Source organism: Lampetra fluviatilis, chromosome 27 (genome assembly GCF_964198595.1).
Source record: "Lampetra fluviatilis chromosome 27, kcLamFluv1.1, whole genome shotgun sequence".
In the NCBI taxonomy this organism is placed as follows: Eukaryota; Metazoa; Chordata; class Hyperoartia; order Petromyzontiformes; family Petromyzontidae; genus Lampetra; species Lampetra fluviatilis.
The window spans coordinates 9,420,534-9,444,170 of NC_136301.1; the positions used below are offsets into that span (position 1 = coordinate 9,420,534).

Consider the following 23,637-nt stretch of genomic DNA (forward strand, 5'->3'; position numbering starts at 1 on the left):
GTCTGTCCCGTGACCTGACAGCAGCGAGCATCGCCCACTTCGCGTAGCCTCAAAGTGCACCGATCCTGTTACACACGCCGTGGGATGATGCCGTTCTTGTCGCTGGCGAGTATGAGAAGCGGTGTAAGAGTGAGTGGAGTTTGTAAGCTCTCTCTCTCTCTCCCTGTTCTGAGTAGGTGCCCTCCTCCCACAGCTAAACCCCCACACACAGTGGAACTGGTATCGGCCAAACCACATCCTCAATCAGTTTCACACGTAGGCTTTCGTGACCAATATTATTCATAATCAACGTTTTTGGGTTAGATCGCGTTATTTATAAATGTGTCTTAACCCTCCACCACCCGACACAGCCAATCAGCAATCTAGTATATAATTACAATACCCCCTCCGTCTCAAATCGTTGCACCTGATGAGTTAATGATGACGTCACCCTGCTGCTGCTGCTGCTCTATTTAAGACAGGGAGCAAGAGCAGAGCCTCAACATTCTGGCGAATTTCCCGATGATGCTGGATGCAATTACCAGCGAAACGTCGTTCAACTCAAAAATTATAAATGTTGTGGTTTCACGCTTCAGCACACCGGTCGGCTAAATTTCGATTTAAAGCTTTTGTGACTACAGGGATTCATCTTCTTGGTTCTTTCGGTAAAGTTCCTCTTGATATGCAAATTATTCTGTCAAGGCGCCCTTCCCCCCTTCCAACCCAGCTTAAATATACGCTCCAAGCGTGGTGGTGTTTCATTCAGACGCTGTCTCCCCGACAGACCTGGTCTTCACCTGAGGACGGCTGCTTGCGTTGTAACGTCGTGAGAATTATTTTATTATGTTTTAATTTTATTATTTTATTACTTCCCTTCTACGTGACTTTACCGAAAGAACCAAGAAGATATTTTCCACTTGTCAACGTGACACTTATTTTGTGCTGATTGTCCGTGTCGGGTGGTGGAGGGTTACGACACATTTATAAATAACGCCACGTCCCCAATGTTGAAAAATCACCCGCAAATCTGTCAACTGGAATCGCAGCAGCAACAGCAGCGGCAGCAGCATCAGCAGCAGTAGCAGCAGCAGCAGCGGCAGCAGCAGCAGCATCTGCAGCAGCAACAGCAGCAGCAACAGCAGCGGCAGCAGCAGCAGCAGCACACAGCAGCAGCAACAGCAGCAACAGCATCAGCAGCAGCAACAGCAGCAGCGGCAGCAGCAGCAGCATCGCCCCCTGCTGCTGCTGCTGCGACAAACGCGGCACGACCCTCCTGCACACGGAGCCGTGAGACGAGCGGAATCGTCCGGGCGAGCGAGCGACACCATCAATCACCGCGAAGTCGATCACGGTCATCGCAGCGACCTCTGTGCATCGGCCGCGTTTGGGGAAGAGGCTGGCGGCGTGGAGATGAACTCGCCTTGTTTTGTGGCGTTGGTGTCGCGCCACTGACGGTGCGGTCACGTGGCGGGGCTGGTTGTTGCAATCGACACGACAACCACCGACCACCGCGTGGATCACGTGAGCCGCCTATCTACGACTCCTCACTCCCGACTTCGCATTGAGATGCGCACCTCGTGCTCAGCCCCGCAGAGACAGTGCTGGGAATTCCACGTTCCTATGGCCGGGAGGTGCCAGTCTCTCTGAAAGACAACCGTTGTCGATCTGCCCCGCACACGCAAAGTGGTACTCCTTTTATCGACGCCAGAGGGAACGATGATGATGATGAGCCGAATCAAACCCTCTCCGGTGACCCCCTTCATTGCTTTACTGCTGAGCCATGGGCAGTCCACTGCTGGATGAAGCCCCCCCCCCCACCCCCCAAGCTGTCATCTCTCACGATCCAGCGATGTAACAATTCACCCAACACTTGCTCTGGCACAGCAGCTCATTTCATGGCTCCATCTCCTTCGGCGGCCGCTACCCACTCGGACGCGTTCCGCGCCTTGGCTGCCGCTCCGTCGTCATTAGTGTTGACCGTGGCCCATCATCATCATCATCCATCCGTCTGCATCATTCACCAGTGGACGTTAAAGACCCCGTGACGTCGCTCACAAGAGCCAGGCCATTGTGTGCCTGCGTCACGGTCCGTCCAAATTTGCCTAATTTGAAATACTACTTCTTGGTTCTTTCGGTAAAGTCACGTAGAAGGGAAATAAAAAAATAATGTTTTATGTTTATTATTTTATTATTATTCTTTTATTTCCCTTCTACGTGACTTTACCGAAAGAACCAGGAAGATGAATCACTGCGGTCACGAAAGCTTTAAATCGAAATTGAAATAATACACCCAAAATGTAGTCAGTTTAGATCACACACGGGAACAAGCACACCCCCCCGCCCCACCACCATGGCAGGACCCTCCTGTAGAACAGTCCTGAGACTCGGTGAGGCTTTCCGTGGTCGACAGACGGAATCACGATAATCGCACAATCACCCATGTCAGCTGTGAGCGATTTAAAGGGTACAGGCATAGGTACAGGCATAGCTACAGGCATAGGTACAGGCATAGCTACAGGCATAGCTACAGACATAGCTACAGGCATAGGTACAGGCATAGCTACAGGCATAGCTACAGGCATAGGTACAGGCATAGCAACAGGCATAGGTACAGGCATAGCTACAGGCATAGCTACAGGCATAGCTACAGGTATAGCTACAGGCATAGGTACAGGCATAGGTACAGGCATAGGTACAGACATAGGTACAGGCATAGCTACAGGCATAGGTACAGGCATAGCTACAGGCGACGTTTCAACACCTCTCTGCCCGATGTGCTGTAAGGGCCATTTCCCGAAACGTCGCCCATGATATAAACTAAATATACTAATAGGGTTTTCCCCTTTTTTATGGCAACAAAACTGACATCTTTTGCAAGGAATCATGTTTACATTAACCTCAATACTTGCAGCCAAATGCAAACAAAAAACAATACTCTGATAATTTATGCATTGTCTTTGAAACTGATTGGCCCACACCAGAGACAGCTTTCTTTAGAGCCTAGTCTCATATGGTGTTCGACCAGATGACGCCTTTGGTGTGGACCAAAATAATGTTAGTATGTTTTGGTACTGGCAAAGGAGGTCCCATAATATAAACTAAACGCTTTTTAAAATATTTTACCAGGTAAGGCTGAGCCGGGTAACACTGAGCTATCTCGCTCTTTTTCAGCAGCGACGTGGCCACGAATGATAGCGCAACGAAGCGGCTTCTCATCACGTGGACATTTGCAGCAGTCAAATACTCTAAACGCGTGTACTTTCTCTCTTCGTGACACGCACACACAGTACGCCGTTGTTTTACTGGTAGGAACCACCTGGTTCCACCAGGCCACAGGGGATTACTGTGTCCGTCCGTCGTGCATACAAAAATGGGAGGGGTGGGGCTGGGTGGAGAGGGGAGGGTGGGAGGGGCTGGGTGGGGAGGGTGGGGTGGGGCTGGGTGGAGAGGGTGGGGCTGGGTGGGGAGGGGCTGGTCACCCCGTGCTGCCCTTATAAAACTCAACGTTTAACCTACTCACGCCGGCTTGTGCCCGCCCTCACAGTCGGGCATATTTGCGGAATACACCACGCCGCCGTTGACCCTGGCCATTGACCGAGCAACCCAACGTTCCTACCAGCTCCCTCCGCAGGAATGTGTACTGTGCTGTACACGAGGTGGGGTTCACGATTCGACTGCAGTACAGTTCGGCATTGGGAGTGATGGTCATTAATCGATTCTCTAAGCCAGCAAATCCATAGACGCTGGCGACGATGAAATCTCGATTTAAAGCTTTCGTGACTGCAGGGATTCATCTTCTTGGTTCTTTCGGTAAAGTCGCGGAGATGTTTTATTTTTATTATTTTATTATTTCCATTCTACGTGACTTTACCGAAAGAACCAAGAAGACGATGAAATCGTCGATTTCTGCTGCCACGCGCCTGCACCCCCTGCCCGCCAGGGCATTTAATATGCAAATTAGCTCGCGAGCACGAGCTGGTGGGGGAGGGATGGAGGGGAGGGGTCTGCCTTGTCCAATCAGAGCGCGAGATGGGAGGAGGGAGAGGGACTTTCGTTCGTCCAATCAGAGCGCTGAGTGGGAGGGGGAGTTGGGAAGGGTGGGCTCTGGGCCCGTCCAATCACAGCGCGCGCCGGATTTAAATGCCCGCGCGTCACGTGACGGACCCGGCCCGGCAGAATTTTCCCGGCACTTTCCTCGCCACGTGTTCGGCCTCCACGTGGTCTTCCGTGTCGCTTTTGCGGGGACTTTTTTTCCCTCCACCCCCCCTACCACCACCACCACCACCCCCCCTCGCGAAGCCACCATTTAGGCTCAATATCTCCCCTCCACCACCCTGTTTTAAAGCCAGCTTAGACTTTACGCCAATTGTACTACAACTCCCCCCGCCCGCCCGCCCATCAGTTACGATCCGCCAGATTACGACCACGCCTCTTTGCCCCCATCTCGATCCGCCGTGTGACGAGTTGTGGTGCAACCCCGAGAGGGTGGAGCAGAGAGATCGCGGGTTAAAGCGCCCCCACCGGGGGTCACGTCGCGTGGGAGAACCCCGCGTGGTGCTGGTGGTGGTGGAGGTGGTGGAGGTTGGGAGAAGCGAGCGGCCGCTGAGCCATGGAGGAGGAGACGGAGGCGGCGGTGCGAGCAGGAGACGGCGGCGGGGAGAGCGAGGAGAACACCGCGAGTTCGGAGTGTGAGTGGCGGGGGGGGGTGGCTGCCCTCCGTGTGGTTGTGGTGGTTGTGTTGGTTGTGGGCGTGGTGGTTGTGGTGGTGGTTGTAGGTGTGGTGGTTGTGTTGGTTGTGGGCGTGGTGGTTGTGGTGGTTGTGGACGTGGTGGTTGTGGTGGCTGCCTTCCGTGTGGTTGTGGTGGTTGTGGGCGTGGTGGTTGTGGAAGTTGTTGTAGGCGTGGTGGTTGTGTTGGTTGTAGGCGTGGTGGTTGTGGTGGTTGTTGTAGGCGTGGTGGTTGTGTTGGTTGTTGGCGTGGTGGTTGTGGTGGTTGTGTTGGTTGTTGGCGTGGTGGTTGTGTTGGTTGTTGGCGTGGTGGTTGTGTTGGTTGTTGGCGTGGTGGTTGTGGTGGTTGTGTTGGTTGTTGGCGTGGTGGTTGTGGTGGTTGTGTTGGTTGGCGTGATGGTTGTGTTGGTTGGCGTGGTGGTTGTGGTGGTTGTAGGCGTGGTGGTGGTGGTTGTGTTGGTTGTGGGCCTGGTGGTTGTGGTGGTTGTTGTAGGCGTGGTGGTTGTGGTGGGTGTGTTGGTTGTTGGCGTAGTGGTTGTGGTGGTTGTGGTGGTTGTAGGCGTGGTGGTTGTGTTGGTTGTTGGCGTGGTGGTTGTGGTGGTTGTGTTGGTTGTTGGCGTGGTGGTTGTGGTGGTTGTGTTGGTTGTAAGCGTGGTGGTTGTGGGCGTGGTGGTTGTGGTGGTTGTTGTAGGCGTGGTGGTTGTGGTGGTTGTGTTGGTTGTAGGCATGGTCGTTGTGGTGGTTGTGTTGGTTGTTGGCGTAGTGGTTGTGGTGGTTGTGTTGGTTGTAGGCGTGGTGGTTGTGTTGGTTGTTGGCGTGGTGGTTGTGGTGGTTGTGTTGGTTGTGATGGTTGTTGGTTGTGGTGGTTGTTGGTTGTTGGCGTGGTGGTTGTGGTGGTTGTGGGCGTGGTGGCGTGGTGGTTGTGGTGGTGGTGGTTGTGGTGGTTGTGTTGGTTGTTGGCGTGGTGGTTGGGGTTGTGGTTGTGTTGGTTGTTGGCGTGGTGGTTGTGGTTGTTGTGGTGGTTGTGGTGGTTGTTGGTTGTGGGTGTGGTGGTTGTGGTGGTTGTTGTGGTGGTTGTGGTGGTTGTTGTGGTGGTTGTGGTGGTGGTTGTGTTGGTTTTGGTTAGCGCGCTGCGCTACGAATGTGGCGACCAGAGTTCGATTCCTGCTCCTTACCAACGCCACCGGCGATTACCTGAACGGCTATTGGACCTCCCCTAGGTCGACTCGGCCTCAAATGAGTACCTGGCGCAATCTAAACATCATCATTGGGGAGACAAAGGCGGCCGGGCGTGTTATTGTCCACCCACCCCCTCACGTGCTGCTGTTCCGGCCTGCAACGACACCCACAAGAGGGGGCTGGCTAGCAGCACTTGCCCCAACAGGCAACACGTGTGTTACAGAGGTGGTGGATGTGAGTAATGTGGAGTGTTGTGCGGTTGTGTGGTCTTCTAGTTGTGGTGGTTGGTGGTGGTGTTTCTTCTAGGTGTGATTGGTCTTGGTTCTAATTGTGGTTGTGTGGTTGTTGCTTCTAGTTGTGGTGGTTGTGGTTCTAGTTGTGGTTGTGTGGTTGTTGCTTCTCGTTGTGGTGGTTGTGGTTCTAGTTGTGGTTGTGTCGGCTCTAGATGTTGTGGTTGTGGTTGTTGTGGTTGTTGTGCCAGGCGAGTCTGGCTGCGAGGACCGCCTGGCGTCTCTCCGCCGCCTGGCGCTGCTCGTCTCCGCCGTCTCCATCGTCGCCACGGCCGCCATGGGGGCCGCGGCCTTCGGTGAGGGACCCCCTCCGGCAGGTCGTCACCTCCACCATCTCGCTCACACCTCGACCATCTCGCTCACACCTCCACCATCTCGCTCACACCTCCACCATCTCGCTCACACCTCCACCATCTCGCTCACACCGCCACCACCTCCACCATCTCCACCATCTCGCTCACACCGCCACCACCGCCACCATATCGTCATCTCCACCATCTCGCTCACGCCACCACCACCACCACCACATCGTCACCACCACCATCTCGCCACCACCGCCACCACCACCACCATCGTCCTCGCCGTAGCTCCTGCATCATGGTGGCACTGTGCCCTCTTCTCCCCCCCCCCCCCGCAGTGGTCTCCGTGCTGCAGCACAGCGCAGCCGCGTTCGCGTTTGCGGTGAGTGAACCCTGACCCTGACTTTGACCCTGACCTTGACTCTGACCCAGTCGCTGACCTCCACCCGGTGACACCGACCGTGGCCTGGGACCCATAGATCCTCGTGCGGCTCTGAGCCTCTAGCGGTGACCCCTGTGATCTGCGTTGCTCTCACAGTGATGATGTCTCACCTCACCTCACTCCTCATCCCCCGCCCCCTAGCCCCCGTATGTCCGCACGTGTTGTACTTCTCCCGCACCGTGCGTAGCCCACCGGGCTTATCGGGTGGGGGGGGGGGCGTGCGGGAAGGACAACGGACGAAACGCACGAAGCAGTTCTACAAGAAGTGCGTTTGAATATCGATTTAAAAGTGCATCACAGCTCCCAGACTTACCCCCCCCCCCCACAGTGGCTTCCTAATATCAGCAGAGCGTTCCAGACGGCCGCAGAAGCGCGTCTGAGCACGCTGCGATGAGCTGTGACCGCCTGGCTCGTCCCCTCCCCAGGTGGGGGCCCTGCTGGACACGCTCACGTCGGGGGTGGTCGCCTGGAGGTTCAGCAGCAAAGTCGAGTTGCCCTCGTCCCGGCGTGAGCACGGGTGAGCGGGGGTGGAGTGGGTGGTGAGGGGTGAGTGAGCGGGGGGGGGGGGTGGTGAGGGGTGAGCAGGGGGGGGGGGTAGAGTGGGTGGTGAGGGGTGAGCACGGGTGAGTGGGGGGGGTGGTGAGGAGTGAGTGGGGGGGGGGGTGGTGAGGGGTGAGCACGGGTGAGTGGGGGGGGTGTTGAGGGGTGAGCAGGGGGGGCGGGATTGGTGGGAAGGGGGGTGAGGGAGGACATGGATACACGTGTCTCTCGCCCTCATGGCTCCCCCTCCCCTCGTTTCTCTCCCTCCCTCACACCGCCGTGTCTTTCCCCCCCCCTTGTCTCTCCTCCCCTCCCCCTTGTCTCCCCCCCCCCCCTTGTCTTCCCCCCCCCTTGTCTCTCCCTCTTGTCTCCCCCCCCCTTGTCTCCCCCACCCCCTTGTCTCTCCCTCTTGTCTCCCCCCCCCCTTGTCTCCCCCCCCCTTGTCTCTCCCTCTTGTCTCCCCCCCCGCCCCACCGTGTCTCTCCCCGCGTGTCTCCCCAGGGCGTGTATGGCGCTGGGCGCCGTGTTCCTCGTCTCCTCCGCGTTCATCGCCGCGAAATCTGCGTTGGGCCTCGTGCAGCGCTCCCAGCCACAGGGGGTGAGCGCGGCGCGTGTGTGTGTGTGGGTGTGTGTGTGTGTGCATGGCGTGTGTGTGTGTGCACGGGTGGTGAGAGCGTGGTGTGTGTGTGTGTGTGCACGGGTGGTGAGAGCGTGGTGTGTGTGTGTGCACGGGTGGTGAGAGCGTGGTGTGTGTGTGTGTGTGTGTGCGCGGGTGGTGAGAGCGTGGTGTGTGTGTGTGCACGGGTGGTGAGAGCGTGGTGTGTGTGTGTGTGCACGGGTGGTGAGAGCGTGGTGTGTGTGTGTGCACGGGTGGTGAGAGCGTGGTGTGTGTGTGTGCGCGGGTGGTGAGAGCGTGGGGTGTGTGTGTGTGTGCGCGGGTGGTGAGAGCGTGGTGTGTGTGTGTGCACGGGTGGTGAGAGCGTGGTGTGTGTGTGTGTGTGCACGGGTGGTGAGAGCGTGGTGTGTGTGTGTGCACGGGTGGTGAGAGCGTGGTGTGTGTGTGTGTGTGCGCGGGTGGTGAGAGCGTGGGGTGTGTGTGTGTGTGCGCGGGTGGTGAGAGCGTGGGGTGTGTGTGTGTGTGCGCGGGTAGTGAGAGCGTGGTGTGTGTGTGTGCACGGGTGGTGAGAGCGTGGTGTGTGTGTGTGTGTGCGCGGGTGGTGAGAGCGTGGTGTGTGTGTGTGCACGGGTGGTGAGAGCGTGGTGTGTGTGTGTGTGTGTGCACGGGTGGTGAGAGCGTGTGTGTGTGTGCGCGGGTGGTGGAGCGAGGTGTGTGTGTGTGCACGGGTGGTGAGAGCGTGGTGTGTGTGTGTGTGTGCACGGGTGGTGAGAGCGTGGTGTGTGTGTGTGCACGGGTGGTGAGAGCGTGGTGTGTGTGTGTGTGTGCACGGGTGGTGAGAGCGTGGTGTGTGTGTGTGTGTGCGCGGGTGGTGAGAGCGTGGTGTGTGTGTGTGCACGGGTGGTGAGAGCGTGGTGTGTGTGTGTGCACGGGTGGTGAGAGTGTGTGTGTGTGTGCGCGGGTGGTGAGAGCGTGGTGTGTGTGTGTGCACGGGTGGTGAGAGCGCGGTGTGTGTGTGTGTGTGTGCACGGGTGGTGAGAGCGTGTGTGTGTGTGCGCGGGTGGTGGAGCGAGGTGTGTGTGTGTGTGTGCACGGGTGGTGAGAGCGTGGTGTGTGTGTGTGTGTGTGCACGGGTGGTAAGAGCGTGGTGTGTGTGTGTGCACGGGTGGTGAGAGCGTGGTGTGTGTGTGTGTGTGCACGGGTGGTGAGAGCGTGGTGTGTGTGTGTGTGTGTGCACGGGTGGTGAGAGCGTGGTGTGTGTGTGTGTGTGTGCGCGGGTGGTGAGAGCGTGGTGTGTGTGTGTGCACGGGTGGTGAGAGCGTGGTGTGTGTGTGTGTGTGCACGGGTGGTGAGAGCGTGTGTGTGTGTGTGCGCGGGTGGTGAGAGCGTGTGTGTGTGTGTGCGCGGGTGGTGGAGCGAGGTGTGTGTGTGTGTGTGTGCACGGGTGGTGAGAGCGTGGTGTGTGTGTGTGCACGGGTGGTGAGAGCGTGGTGTGTGTGTGTGCACGGGTGGTGAGAGCGTGGTGTGTGTGTGTGTGTGTGTGCGCGGGTGGTGAGAGCGTGGTGTGTGTGTGTGCACGGGTGGTGAGAGCGTGGTGTGTGTGTGTGTGCGCGGGTGGTGAGAGCGTGGTGTGTGTGTGTGCACGGGTGGTGAGAGCGTGGTGTGTGTGTGTGCACGGGTGGTGAGAGCGTGGTGTGTGTGTGTGTGTGTGTGTGCGCGGGTGGTGAGAGCGTGGTGTGTGTGTGTGTGCACGGGTGGTGAGAGCGTGGTGTGTGTGTGTGTGCACGGGTGGTGAGAGCGTGGTGTGTGTGTGTGTGCACGGGTGGTGGAGCGTGGTGTGTGTGTGTGCGCGGGTGGTGAGAGCGTGGTGTGTGTGTGTGTGTGCGCGGGTGGTGGAGCGAGGTGTGTGTGTGTGCGCGGGTGGTGGAGCGTGGTGTGTGTGTGTGCGCGGGTGGTGGAGCGTGGTGTGTGTGTGTGCGCGGGTGGTGGAGCGTGGTGTGTGTGTGCGCGGGTGGTGGAGCGTGGTGTGTGTGTGTGTGTGCGCGCGGGTGGTGGAGCGTGGTGTGTGTGTGTGTGCGCGCGGGTGGTGGAGCGTGGTGTGTGTGTGTGTGTGTGTGTACGGGTGGTGAGAGCGTGTGTGTGTGTGTGTGTGCGCGGGTGGTGAGAGCGTGGTGTGTGTGTGTGTGTACGGGTGGTGAGAGCGTGTGTGTGTGTGTGTGCGCGCGGGTGGTGGAGCGTGGTGTGTGTGTGTGTGTGTACGGGTGGTGAGAGCGTGTGTGTGTGTGTGTGTGCGCGGGTGGTGAGAGCGTGGTGTGTGTGTGCGCGGGTGGTGAGAGCGTGGTGTGTGTGTGTGTGTGTGCGCGGGTGGTGAGAGCGTTGTGTGTGTGTGCGCGGGTGGTCAGAGCGTGGTGTGTGTGTGTGTGTGCGCGGGTGGTGAGAGCGTGGTGTGTGTGTGCGCGGGTGGTGAGAGCGTTGTGTGTGTGTGTGCGGGTGGTGAGAGCGTGGTGTGTGTGTGTGCACGGGTGGTGAGAGCGTGTGTGTGTGTGCGCGGGTGGTGGAGCGAGGTGTGTGTGTGTGTGTGTGCACGGGTGGTGAGAGCGTGGTGTGTGTGTGTGTGTGCACGGGTGGTGAGAGCGTGGTGTGTGTGTGTGTGTGCGCGGGTGGTGAGAGCGTGGTGTGTGTGTGTGCACGGGTGGTGAGAGCGTGGTGTGTGTGTGTGCACGGGTGGTGAGAGCGTGGTGTGTGTGTGTGTGTGTGTGCGCGGGTGGTGAGAGCGTGGTGTGTGTGTGTGCACGGGTGGTGAGAGCGCGGTGTGTGTGTGTGTGTGCACGGGTGGTGAGAGCGTGTGTGTGTGTGCGCGGGTGGTGGAGCGAGGTGTGTGTGTGTGTGTGCACGGGTGGTGAGAGCGTGGTGTGTGTGTGTGCACGGGTGGTGAGAGCGTGGTGTGTGTGTGTGCACGGGTGGTGAGAGCGTGGTGTGTGTGTGTGTGTGCGCGGGTGGTGAGAGCGTGGTGTGTGTGTGTGTGTGCGCGGGTGGTGAGAGCGTGGTGTGTGTGTGTGCACGGGTGGTGAGAGCGTGGTGTGTGTGTGTGTGTGTGTGCACGGGTGGTGAGAGCGTGTGTGTGTGTGTGTGCGCGGGTGGTGGAGCGAGGTGTGTGTGTGTGTGTGCACGGGTGGTGAGAGCGTGGTGTGTGTGTGTGTGTGCGCGGGTGGCGAGAGCGTGGTGTGTGTGTGTGCACGGGTGGTGAGAGCGTGGTGTGTGTGTGTGCACGGGTGGTGAGAGCGTGGTGTGTGTGTGTGTGTGCGCGGGTGGTGAGAGCGTGGTGTGTGTGTGTGCACGGGTGGTGAGAGCGTGGTGTGTGTGTGTGTGTGCACGGGTGGTGAGAGCGTGTGTGTGTGTGCGCGGGTGGTGGAGCGAGGTGTGTGTGTGTGTGTGCACGGGTGGTGGAGCGTGGTGTGTGTGTGTGTGTGCACGGGTGGTGGAGCGTGGTGTGTGTGTGTGTGTGCGCGGGTGGTGAGAGCGTGGTGTGTGTGTGTGTGTGCGCGGGTGGTGAGAGCGTGGTGTGTGTGTGTGTGTGCGCGGGTGGTGGAGCGTGGTGTGTGTGTGCGCGGGTGGTGGAGCGTGGTGTGTGTGTGTGCACGGGTGGTGAGAGCGTGGTGTGTGTGTGTGTGTGTGCGCGGGTGGTGAGAGCGTGGTGTGTGTGTGTGCACGGGTGGTGAGAGCGTGGTGTGTGTGTGTGTGTGTGTACGGGTGGTGAGAGCGTGTGTGTGTGTGTGTGTGCGCGGGTGGTGAGAGCGTGGTGTGTGTGTGCGCGGGTGGTGAGAGCGTGGTGTGTGTGTGTGTGTGTGTGCGCGGGTGGTGAGAGCGTTGTGTGTGTGTGCGCGGGTGGTCAGAGCGTGGTGTGTGTGTGTGTGTGCGCGGGTGGTGAGAGCGTGGTGTGTGTGTGCGCGGGTGGTGAGAGCGTTGTGTGTGTGTGTGCGGGTGGTGAGAGCGTGGTGTGTGTGTGTGCACGGGTGGTGAGAGCGTGTGTGTGTGTGCGCGGGTGGTGGAGCGAGGTGTGTGTGTGTGTGTGTGCACGGGTGGTGAGAGCGTGGTGTGTGTGTGTGTGTGCACGGGTGGTGAGAGCGTGGTGTGTGTGTGTGTGTGCGCGGGTGGTGAGAGCGTGGTGTGTGTGTGTGCACGGGTGGTGAGAGCGTGGTGTGTGTGTGTGCACGGGTGGTGAGAGCGTGGTGTGTGTGTGTGTGTGTGTGCGCGGGTGGTGAGAGCGTGGTGTGTGTGTGTGCACGGGTGGTGAGAGCGCGGTGTGTGTGTGTGTGTGCACGGGTGGTGAGAGCGTGTGTGTGTGTGCGCGGGTGGTGGAGCGAGGTGTGTGTGTGTGTGTGCACGGGTGGTGAGAGCGTGGTGTGTGTGTGTGCACGGGTGGTGAGAGCGTGGTGTGTGTGTGTGCACGGGTGGTGAGAGCGTGGTGTGTGTGTGTGTGTGCGCGGGTGGTGAGAGCGTGGTGTGTGTGTGTGTGTGCGCGGGTGGTGAGAGCGTGGTGTGTGTGTGTGCACGGGTGGTGAGAGCGTGGTGTGTGTGTGTGTGTGTGTGCACGGGTGGTGAGAGCGTGTGTGTGTGTGTGTGCGCGGGTGGTGGAGCGAGGTGTGTGTGTGTGTGTGCACGGGTGGTGAGAGCGTGGTGTGTGTGTGTGTGTGCGCGGGTGGCGAGAGCGTGGTGTGTGTGTGTGCACGGGTGGTGAGAGCGTGGTGTGTGTGTGTGCACGGGTGGTGAGAGCGTGGTGTGTGTGTGTGTGTGCGCGGGTGGTGAGAGCGTGGTGTGTGTGTGTGCACGGGTGGTGAGAGCGTGGTGTGTGTGTGTGTGTGCACGGGTGGTGAGAGCGTGTGTGTGTGTGCGCGGGTGGTGGAGCGAGGTGTGTGTGTGTGTGTGCACGGGTGGTGGAGCGTGGTGTGTGTGTGTGTGTGCACGGGTGGTGGAGCGTGGTGTGTGTGTGTGTGTGCGCGGGTGGTGAGAGCGTGGTGTGTGTGTGTGTGTGCGCGGGTGGTGAGAGCGTGGTGTGTGTGTGTGTGTGCGCGGGTGGTGGAGCGTGGTGTGTGTGTGCGCGGGTGGTGGAGCGTGGTGTGTGTGTGTGCACGGGTGGTGAGAGCGTGGTGTGTGTGTGTGTGTGTGCGCGGGTGGTGAGAGCGTGGTGTGTGTGTGTGCACGGGTGGTGAGAGCGTGGTGTGTGTGTGTGTGTGCACGGGTGGTGAGAGCGTGGTGTGTGTGTGTGTGCACGGGTGGTGAGAGCGTGGTGTGTGTGTGTGCACGGGTGGTGAGAGCGTGGTGTGTGTGTGTGCACGGGTGGTGAGAGCGTGGTGTGTGTGTGTGTGTGTGCGCGGGTGGTGAGAGCGTGGTGTGTGTGCACGGGTGGTGAGAGCGTGGTGTGTGTGTGTGTGTGTGCACGGGTGGTGAGAGCGTGTGTGTGTGTGCGCGGGTGGTGGAGCGAGGTGTGTGTGTGTGCACGGGTGGTGAGAGCGTGGTGTGTGTGTGTGCACGGGTGGTGAGAGCGTGGTGTGTGTGTGTGTGTGCGCGGGTGGTGAGAGCGTGGTGTGTGTGTGTGCACGGGTGGTGAGAGCGCGGTGTGTGTGTGTGTGTGTGCACGGGTGGTGAGAGCGTGTGTGTGTGTGCGCGGGTGGTGGAGCGAGGTGTGTGTGTGTGTGTGCACGGGTGGTGAGAGCGTGGTGTGTGTGTGTGTGTGCACGGGTGGTGAGAGCGTGGTGTGTGTGTGTGTGTGCACGGGTGGTGAGAGCGTGGTGTGTGTGTGTGCACGGGTGGTGAGAGCGTGGTGTGTGTGTGTGCGCGGGTGGTGAGAGCGTGGTGTGTGTGTGTGTGTGCGCGGGTGGTGAGAGCGTGGTGTGTGTGTGTGCACGGGTGGTGAGAGCGTGGTGTGTGTGTGTGTGCACGGGTGGTGAGAGCGTGTGTGTGTGTGCGCGGGTGGTGGAGCGAGGTGTGTGTGTGTGTGTGCACGGGTGGTGAGAGCGTGGTGTGTGTGTGTGCGCGGGTGGTGAGAGCGTGGTGTGTGTGTGTGCACGGGTGGTGAGAGCGTGGTGTGTGTGTGTGCACGGGTGGTGAGAGCGTGGTGTGTGTGTGTGTGTGCGTGGGTGGTGAGAGCGTGGTGTGTGTGTGTGTGTGTGTGCGCGGGTGGTGAGAGCGTGGTGTGTGTGTGCGCGGGTGGTGAGAGCGTGGTGTGTGTGTGTGTGTGCGCGGGTGGTGAGAGCGTTGTGTGTGTGTGTGCGCGGGTGGTGAGACCGTGGTGTGTGTGTGCGCGGGTGGTGAGAGCGTGGTGTATGTGTGTGTGCGCGGGTGGTGAGAGCGTTGTGTGTGTGTGTGCGGGTGGTGAGAGCGTGGTGTGTGTGTGTGCACGGGTAGTGGAGCGTGGTGTGTGTGTGCGCGGGTGGTGAGAGCGTGGTGTGTGTGTGTGCACGGGTGGTGAGAGCGTGGTGTGTGTGTGCGCGGGTGGTGAGAGCGTGGTGTGTGTGTGTGCACGGGTGGTGAGAGCGTGGTGTGTGTGTGTGCGGGTGGTGAGAGCGTGGTGTGTATGTGTGCACGGGTGGTGGAGCGTGGTGTGTGTGTGCGCGGGTGGTGAGAGCGTGGTGTGTGTGTGCGCGGGTGGTGAGAGCGTGGTGTGTGTGTGTGCACGGGTGGTGAGAGCGTGGTGTGTGTGTGCGCGGGTGGTGAGAGCGTGGTGTGTGTGTGTGTGTGCGCGGGTGGTGAGAGCGTGGTGTGTGTGTGCACGGGTGGTGGAGCGTGGTGTGTGTGTGCGCGGGTGGTGAGAGCGTGGTGTGTGTGTGTGTGCACGGGTGGTGAGAGCGTGGTGTGTGTGTGCGCGGGTGGTGAGAGCGTGGTGTGTGTGTGTGCACGGGTGGTGAGAGCGTGGTGTGTGTGTGCGCGGGTGGTGAGAGCGTGGTGTGTGTGTGTGCGGGTGGTGAGAGCGTGTGTGTGTGTGTGTGTGCACGGGTGGTGGAGCATGGTGTGTGTGTGTGCGGGTGGTGAGAGCGTGGTGTGTGTGTGTGTGCACGGGTGGTGAGAGCGTGGTGTGTGTGTGTGCGGGTGGTGAGAGCGTGGTGTGTGTGTGTGTGCACGGGTGGTGAGAGCGTGGTGTGTGTGTGTGCACGGGTGGTGAGAGCGTGGTGTGTGTGTGTGTGTGCGTGGGTGGTGAGAGCGTGGTGTGTGTGTGTGTGTGTGTGCGCGGGTGGTGAGAGCGTGGTGTGTGTGTGCGCGGGTGGTGAGAGCGTGGTGTGTGTGTGTGTGTGCGCGGGTGGTGAGAGCGTTGTGTGTGTGTGTGCGCGGGTGGTGAGACCGTGGTGTGTGTGTGCGCGGGTGGTGAGAGCGTGGTGTATGTGTGTGTGCGCGGGTGGTGAGAGCGTTGTGTGTGTGTGTGCGGGTGGTGAGAGCGTGGTGTGTGTGTGTGCACGGGTAGTGGAGCGTGGTGTGTGTGTGCGCGGGTGGTGAGAGCGTGGTGTGTGTGTGTGCACGGGTGGTGAGAGCGTGGTGTGTGTGTGCGCGGGTGGTGAGAGCGTGGTGTGTGTGTGTGCACGGGTGGTGAGAGCGTGGTGTGTGTGTGTGCGGGTGGTGAGAGCGTGGTGTGTATGTGTGCACGGGTGGTGGAGCGTGGTGTGTGTGTGCGCGGGTGGTGAGAGCGTGGTGTGTGTGTGCGCGGGTGGTGAGAGCGTGGTGTGTGTGTGTGCACGGGTGGTGAGAGCGTGGTGTGTGTGTGCGCGGGTGGTGAGAGCGTGGTGTGTGTGTGTGTGTGCGCGGGTGGTGAGAGCGTGGTGTGTGTGTGCACGGGTGGTGGAGCGTGGTGTGTGTGTGCGCGGGTGGTGAGAGCGTGGTGTGTGTGTGTGTGCACGGGTGGTGAGAGCGTGGTGTGTGTGTGCGCGGGTGGTGAGAGCGTGGTGTGTGTGTGTGCACGGGTGGTGAGAGCGTGGTGTGTGTGTGCGCGGGTGGTGAGAGCGTGGTGTGTGTGTGTGCGGGTGGTGAGAGCGTGTGTGTGTGTGTGTGTGCACGGGTGGTGGAGCATGGTGTGTGTGTGTGCGGGTGGTGAGAGCGTGGTGTGTGTGTGTGTGCACGGGTGGTGAGAGCGTGGTGTGTGTGTGTGCGGGTGGTGAGAGCGTGGTGTGTGTGTGTGTGCACGGGTGGTGAGAGCGTGGTGTGTGTGTGTGTGCATGGGTGGTGAGAGCGTGGTGTGTGTGTGTGTGTGTGCGGGTGGTGAGAGCGTGTGTGTGTGTGTGTGCACGGGTGGTGGAGCGTGGTGTGTGTGTGCGCGGGTGGTGAGAGCGTGGTGTGTGTGTGTGTGCACGGGTGGTGAGAGCGTGGTGTGTGTGTGTGCGGGTGGTGAGAGCGTGGTGTGTGTGTGTGTGCACGGGTGGTGAGAGCGTGGTGTGTGTGTGTGTGCACGGGTGGTGAGAGCGTGGTGTGTGTGTGTGTGCACGGGTGGTGAGAGCGTGGTGTGTGTTTGTTTGTGTGCGCGGGTGGTGAGAGCGTGGTGTGTGTGTGTGCACGGGTGGTGAGAGCGTGGTGTGTGTGTGTGTGTGTGCGGGTGGTGAGAGCGTGTGTGTGTGTGTGTGTGTGTGCGGGTGGTGAGAGCGTGTGTGTGTGTGTGTGCACGGGTGGTGGAGCGTGGTGTGTGTGTGTGCGCGGGTGGTGAGAGCGTGTGTGTGTGCTGGTGGTGAGAGCGTGTGTGTGTGTGTGTGCTGGTGGTGAGAGCGTGTGTGTGTGTGTGCGCGGGTGGTGGAGCGAGGTGTGTGTGTGTACGGGTGGTGAGAGCGTGTGTGTGTGTGTGCGCGCGGGTGGTGAGAGCGTGTGTGTGTGTGTGTGTGTGTGCGCGGGTGGTGGAGCGTGGTGTGTGTGTGTGTGTGCACGGGTGGTGAGAGCGTGTGTGTGTGTGTGCGCGCGGGTGGTGAGAGCGTGTGTGTGTGTGTGCGCGGGTGGTGGAGAGAGGTGTGTGTGTGTGTGTGCACGGGTGGTGAGAGCGTGTGTGTGTGTGCACGGGTGGTGGAGCGTGGTGTGTGTGTGTGTGTGCGTGGGTGGTGAGAGCGTGGAGTGTGTGTGTGTGCGCGCGGGTGGTGAGAGCGCGGTTGTGTGTGTGTGCACGGGTGGTGAGAGCGTGGTGTGTGTGTGTGTGTGTGGGTGGTGGAGCGAGGTGTGTGTGTGTGTGCGGGTGGTGAGAGCGTGTGTGTGTGTGTGCGCGGGTGGTGAGAGCGTGGTGTGTGTGTGTGTGTACGGGTGGTGAGAGCGTGTGTGTGTGTGCGCGGGTGGTGGAGCGTGGTGTGTGTGTGTGTGTGCACGGGTGGTGAGAGCGTGTGTGTGTGTGCACGGGTGGTGAGAGCGTGTGTGTGTGTGTGTGCACGCGGGTGGTGAGAGCGTGTGTGTGTGTGTGTGCGCGCGGGTGGTGAGAGCGTGTGTGTGTGTGTGTGTGTGCGCGGGTGGTGGAGCGTGGTGTGTGTGTGTGTGCACGGGTGGTGGAGCGTGGTGTGTGTGTGTGCACGGGTGGTGGAGAGAGGTGTGTGTGTGTGTGTGTGCGGGTGGTGAGAGCGTGGTGTGTGTGTGTACGGGTGGTGAGAGCGTGGTGTGTGTGTATGTGTGCGGGTGGTGGAGCGTGGTGTGTGTGTGTGTGTGTGTGCGCGTGTGCGCGGGTGGTGGAGCGTGGTGTGTGTGTGTGTGTGCGCGGGTGGTGAGAGCGTGTGTGTGTGTGTGTGTGCACGGGTGGTGAGAGCGTGTGTGTGTGTGTGTGCGTGGGTGGTGAGAGCGTGTGTGCGCGGGTGGTGGAGAGAGGTGTGTGTGTGTGTGTGCACGGGTGGTGAGAGCGTGTGTGTGTGTGTGTGCGTGGGTGGTGAGAGCGTGTGTGCGCGGGTGGTGGAGCGAGGTGTGTGTGTGTGTGTGCACGGGTGGTGAGAGCGTGTGTGTGTGTGTGTGCGTGGGTGGTGAGAGCGTGTGTGCGTGGGTGGTGGAGCGAGGTGTGTGTGTGTGTGTGCACGGGTGGTGAGAGCGTGTGTGTGTGTGTGTGCGTGGGTGGTGAGAGCGTGTGTGCGCGGGTGGTGGAGCGAGGTGTGTGTGTGTGTGTGCACGGGTGGTGAGAGCGTGTGTGTGTGTGTGCGCGGGTGGTGGAGCGAGGTGTGTGTGTGTGTGTGCACGGGCGGTGGAGTGTGGTGTGTGTGTGTGCACGGGTGGTGAGAGAGTGTCTGGGGAGTGTGGTTGTGTACACTGGCGTGGGTGTGATGGATGTGGAGAGTGCATGTTGTGTTGAGTGTTGGTGGTTGGTGAGTAGTGGTGGTGAGTGTTGGTGAGTGGCGAGTGTTGGTGGTGGTGAGTGGCGGTGGTGGGTGGTGGTGAGTGGCGGTGAGAGGTGGTGAGTGTTGGTGAGAGGTGGTGAGTGTTGGTGAGTGTTGGTGAGTGTGCTGTGTGCAGGGCGTCTTCCTGCACGTGGTGTTGGTGGTGAGTGTTGGTGTTGGTGGTGAGTGTGTGGTGGTGAGTGGTTGGTGGTGAGTGTTGGTGGTGAGTGTTGGTGGTGAATGTGTGGTTGTGAGTGGTTGCTGGTGAGTGTGTGGTTGTGAGTGGTTGGTGGTGAGTGTGTGGTTGTGAGTGGTTGGTGGTGAGTGTGTGGTTGTGAGTGGTTGGTGGTGAGTGTGTGGTTGTGAGTGTGTGGTGGTGAGTGTGTGGTTGTGAGTGGTTGGTGGTGAGTGTTGTTGGTGAGTGTTGGTGGTGAGTGTGTGGTTGTGAGTGTGTGGTGGTGAGTGTGTGGTGGTGAGTGTGTGGTGGTGAGTGTGTGGTGGTGAGTGTGTGGTGGTGAGTGTGTTGTTGGTGAGTGGTGTTGGTGAGTGTTGGTGGGGAGTGGTGTTGGTGAGTGTTGGTGGTGAGTGGTGTTGGTGGTGAGTGGTGTTGGTGGTGAGTGGTGTTGGTGGTGAGTGGTGTTGGTGGTGAGTGGTGTTGGTGAGTGGTGAGTGGTGGTGTTGGTGGTGAGTGGTGTTGGTGGTGAGTGGTGTTGGTGGTGAGTGGTGTTGGTGAGTGGTGTTGGTGAGTGGTGAGTGGTGGTGTTGGTGGTGAGTGGTGTTGGTGGTGAGTGGTGTTGGTGAGTGTTGGTGGTGAGTGGTGGTGGTGAGTGGTGTTGGTGAGTGTTGGTGGTGAGTGGTGTTGGTGAGTGTTGGTGAGTGTTGGTGGTGAGTGGTGGTGAGTGGTGTTGGTGGTGAGTGGTGTTGGTGGTGAGTGGTGTTGGTGGTGAGTGGTGTTGGTGGTGAGTGGTGTTGGTGAGTGGTTGGTGGTGAGTGTTGGTGGTGAGTGTTGTTGGTGAGTGGTGTTGGTGAGTGTTGGTGGTGAGTGGTGAGTGGTGTTGGTGAGTGGTGTTGGTGAGTGGTGGTGAGTGGTGTTGGTGGTGAGTGGTGTTGGTGGTGAGTGGTGTTGGTGGTGAGTGGTGTTGGTGAGTGTTGGTGGTGAGTGGTGTTGGTGGTGAGTGGTGTTGGTGGTGAGTGGTGTTGGTGGTGAGTGGTGTTGGTGGTGAGTGGTGTTGGTGAGTGTTGGTGGTGAGTGGTGGTGGTGAGTGGTGTTGGTGAGTGTTGGTGGTGAGTGGTGTTGGTGAGTGTTGGTGGTGAGTGGTGTTGGTGGTGAGTGGTGTTGGTGGTGAGTGGTGTTGGTGAGTGTTGGTGGTGAGTGGTGGTGGTGAGTGGTGTTGGTGAGTGTTGGTGGTGAGTGGTGTTGGTGAGTGTTGGTGGTGAGTGGTGTTGGTGGTGAGTGGTGTTGGTGGTGAGTGGTGTTGGTGAGTGTTGGTGGTGAGTGGTGGTGGTGAGTGGTGTTGGTGAGTGTTGGTGGTGAGTGGTGGTGGTGAGTGGTGTTGGTGAGTGTTGGTGGTGAGTGGTGTTGGTGAGTGTTGGTGGTGAGTGGTGTTGGTGGTGAGTGGTGTTGGTGGTGAGTGGTGTTGGTGAGTGTTGGTGGTGAGTGGTGGTGGTGAGTGGTGTTGGTGAGTGTTGGTGGTGAGTGGTGGTGGTGAGTGGTGTTGGTGAGTGTTGGTGGTGAGTGGTGTTGGTGAGTGTTGGTGGTGAGTGGTGTTGGTGAGTGTTGGTGGTGAGTGGTGGTGAGTGGTGTTGGTGAGTGGTGAGTGGTGTTGGTGGTGAGTGGTGTTGGTGAGTGGTTGGTGGTGAGTGGTTGGTGGTGAGTGTTGTTGGTGAGTGGTGTTGGTGGTGAGTGGTGTTGGTGGTGAGTGGTGTTGGTGGTGAGTGGTGTTGGTGGTGAGTGGTGTTGGTGAGTGTTGGTGGTGAGTGGTGTTGGTGAGTGTTGGTGAGTGTTGGTGGTGAGTGGTGTTGGTGGTGAGTGGTGTTGGTGGTGAGTGGTGGTGAGTGGTGTTGGTGAGTGGTGAGTGGTGTTGGTGGTGAGTGGTGTTGGTGAGTGGTTGGTGGTGAGTGGTTGGTGGTGAGTGGTGTTGGTGGTGAGTGGTGTTGGTGGTGAGTGGTGTTGGTGGTGAGTGGTGTTGGTGGTGAGTGGTGTTGGTGGTGAGTGGTGTTGGTGGTGAGTGGTGTTGGTGAGTGGTGGTGGTGAGTGGTGTTGGTGAGTGTTGGTGGTGAGTGGTGAGTGTTGTTGGTGAGTGGTGTTGGTGAGTGTTGGTGGTGAGTGGTGTTGGTGGTGAGTGGTGTTGGTGGTGAGTGGTGTTGGTGGTGAGTGGTGTTGGTGGTGAGTGGTGTTGGTGGTGAGTGGTGTTGGTGGTGAGTGGTGTTGGTGGTGAGTGGTGTTGGTGGTGAGTGTTGGTGAGTGTTGGTGAGTGTTGTTGGTGAGTGTGCTGTGTGCAGGGCGTGTTCCTGCACGTGGTGTCGGTGCTCAGCGCCGTCCTCTGCATCGTCCTCGCTCTCGTCAAGTTCCTGCTCGGCACCGCCCTGTCCAGCCGCTCACTCACCACGGACGGTACCCACTCACCACCACTCACCACCACGGACACTGCCCCACTCACCACCACTCACCACCACGAACACTGCCCCACTCACCACCACGAACACTGCCCCACTCACCACCACGGACACTGCCCCACTCACCACCACGGACACTGCCCCACTCACCACCACGCACACTGCCCCACTCACCACCACGCACACTGCCCCACTCACCACCACGCACACTGCCCCACTCACCACCACGGACACTGCCCCACTCACCACCACGCACACTGCCCCACTCACCACCACGCACACTGCCCCACTCACCACCACGAACACTGCCCCACTCACCACCACGCACACTGCCCCACTCACCACCACGCACACTGCCCCACTCACCACCACGCACACTGCCCCACTCACCACCACGGACACTGCCCCACTCACCACCACGCACACTGCCCCACTCACCACCACGCACACTGCCCCACTCACCACCACGCACACTGCCCCACTCACCACCACGCACACTGCCCCACTCACCACCACGAACACTGCCCCACTCACCACCACGAACACTGCCCCACTCACCACCACGCACACTGCCCCACTCACCACCACGGACACTGCCCCACTCACCACCACGAACACTGCCCCACTCACCACCACGCACACTGCCCCACTCACCACCACGGACGCTGCCCCACTCACCACCACGAACACTGCCCCACTCACCACCACGAACACTGCCCCACTCACCACCACGGACACTGCCCCACTCACCACCACAGACACTGCCCCACTCACCACCACGGACACTGCCCCACTCACCACCACGCACACTGCCCCACTCACTTTAAGATGTTTCTCTGTTCATATATTGTTTGTTGCGGTTGCACCCGACTCAAGAGCCGCATGGCTCACAGGGCTATACAGTGAGGGGAAAAAAATCTGTGGAGGGAGCTGAAGGTTCGAGTTGCCAAACGTCAGCCTCGAAACCTTAATGACTTGGAGAAGATCTGCGAAGAGGAGTGGGACAAAATCCCTCCTGAGATGTGTGCAAACCTGGTGGCCAACTACAAGAAACGTCTGACCTCTGTGATTGCCAACAAGGGTTTTGCCACCAAGTACTAAGTCATGTTTTGCAGAGGGGTCAAATACTTATTTCCCTCATTAAAATGCAAATCAATGTATAACACTTTTGACATGCGTTTTTCTGTATTTTGTTGTTGTTATTCTGTCTCTCACTGTTCAAATAAACCTACCATTAAAATTATAGACTGATCATTTCTTTGTCAGTGGGCAAACGTACAAAATCAGCAGGGGATCAAATACTTTTTTCCCTCACTGTACCTAATCAATGAAACTTGAATGAAAACTTGAAACCCAGTTTAACCTCCCAGCAGCGCACGCACGCACACTCACCCCGCGCTCCACTGCTCACCCTCCCCGTGCCTCTCGCTCACCCGGTGAGGCAGGCTGGAACTCGTTGGCGGGCGCCGTGATGGCGCTGGCCATGCTGGTGGCCGTGGATCTGACCCCACGTCACCCTGCGGCCTGGTTCTTGGACGCGAGCCTGGGACTCGCCATGGGGGTCGCCTTCCTCACCCTCGGAATCCGGTATTCAGGGGCGGGGGGGGGGGTGATGTTGGTGGTGGTGTACTCGGTAGTTGATGTGGTTGTGGTGGTGGTTGTTGTTGCAGGCTGCTGGTGTACTCGGTAGTTGATGTGGTTGTGGTGGTTGTTGTTGCAGGCTGCTGGTGTACTCGGTAGTTGATGTGGTTGTGGTGGTTGTTGATGTGGTTGTGGTGGTGGTTGTTGTTGCAGGCTGTTGGTGTACTCGGTAGTTGATGTGGTTGTGGTGGTTGTTGATGTGGTTGTGGTGGTGGTGGTTGTTGTTGCAGGCTGCTGGTGTACTCGGTGCCACGTTGGAGGATATCGGTGCAATACGAGGAGCTGCCCTGACCCCGACCTCCAGCCCTGACCCCTGACCTCCGGCCCTGACCCCTGACCTCCAGCCCTGGATGCGTGGAGTTGTGGGGGATCGAGGATTCGTGGGATCAAGAGGCGTTTTACCAGTTTTATAGAAAACAGCGTGGGTACCGTTACCAAGGAGATGCCTCGCGGTTACCCCGGCAACCAAGTTGGGTGTGCGAGGGGGGTGAGGGTTGTTGTTTTATACGAGGTGTGTACCTAATGACTGGCGGTGTCGAGTGGGGAGCGGCACTCCGAAGCCGGTGGGCCGCCAGGTTCGATTCCCGCTCACGGCCAACATCAAGACGTGAACCGGTCCTGGGCCTCTCCCCTAGGTCGACTCGACCTTAAAAACGAGCGCCTCGGCTCTGTAAATGAACATCGCCACTGGGAGGACGAGGGGGCGGTCTGCCGTGTTGCTGGTCGCCCATCTCCCCCCGTGTGTGTGACGTCTTGGCCTTGATGTCTGCTGCTCGCTAAAAGCGCTCGCCCCCAAACAGCCTGTTGAGGCTATGGGGATGTGTGGGAAGTGGTGGGGGGGGGGGGTGAGTTTTTGTGTTGTATATTGTGTACGTAGTGGTGTGTGTAGTGTGTGGTGTGTAGTGGTGTGTGTGTGGTGTGTGTGGTGTGTGTTGTGTTGCCCTGGCCTCTTGGCCAGTCCTGTGCGTCTCTGTTTTACCCATACGCAGCAGTAGCTGCTGC

General features: G+C 59.3%; 1 protein-coding gene across 1 annotated transcript; it reads left to right on the forward strand.

Annotated features, from left to right (window-relative positions):
- Positions 1–4,588: 4,588 nt before the first annotated feature.
- LOC144942470 (transmembrane protein 163a-like) lies at positions 4,589–23,004 on the forward strand. The gene is made up of 8 exons (XM_078869337.1): positions 4,589–4,667; positions 6,366–6,470; positions 6,812–6,855; positions 7,341–7,432; positions 7,957–8,053; positions 20,881–20,992; positions 22,440–22,581; positions 22,866–23,004. The coding sequence occupies exons 1-8, from the start codon at positions 4,589–4,591 to the stop codon at positions 22,924–22,926; spliced, it is 732 nt and encodes a 243-aa protein (XP_078725463.1). The 3' UTR covers positions 22,927–23,004.
- The last annotated feature ends 633 nt before the right edge of the window (positions 23,005–23,637 follow it).

Bases quoted from the DNA above. Each gene is read 5' to 3' on its own strand.
- LOC144942470 (XM_078869337.1), top strand. From the start codon at position 4,589: ATGGAGGAGGAGACGGAGGCGGCGGTGCGAGCAGGAGACGGCGGCGGG. The intron at 7,433-7,956 runs GTGAGCGGGGGT...GTGTCTCCCCAG, and splicing joins TCGTCCCGGCGTGAGCACGG to GGCGTGTATGGCGCTGGGCG. The intron at 22,582-22,865 runs GTATTCAGGGGC...TTGTTGTTGCAG, and splicing joins TTCCTCACCCTCGGAATCCG to GCTGCTGGTGTACTCGGTGC.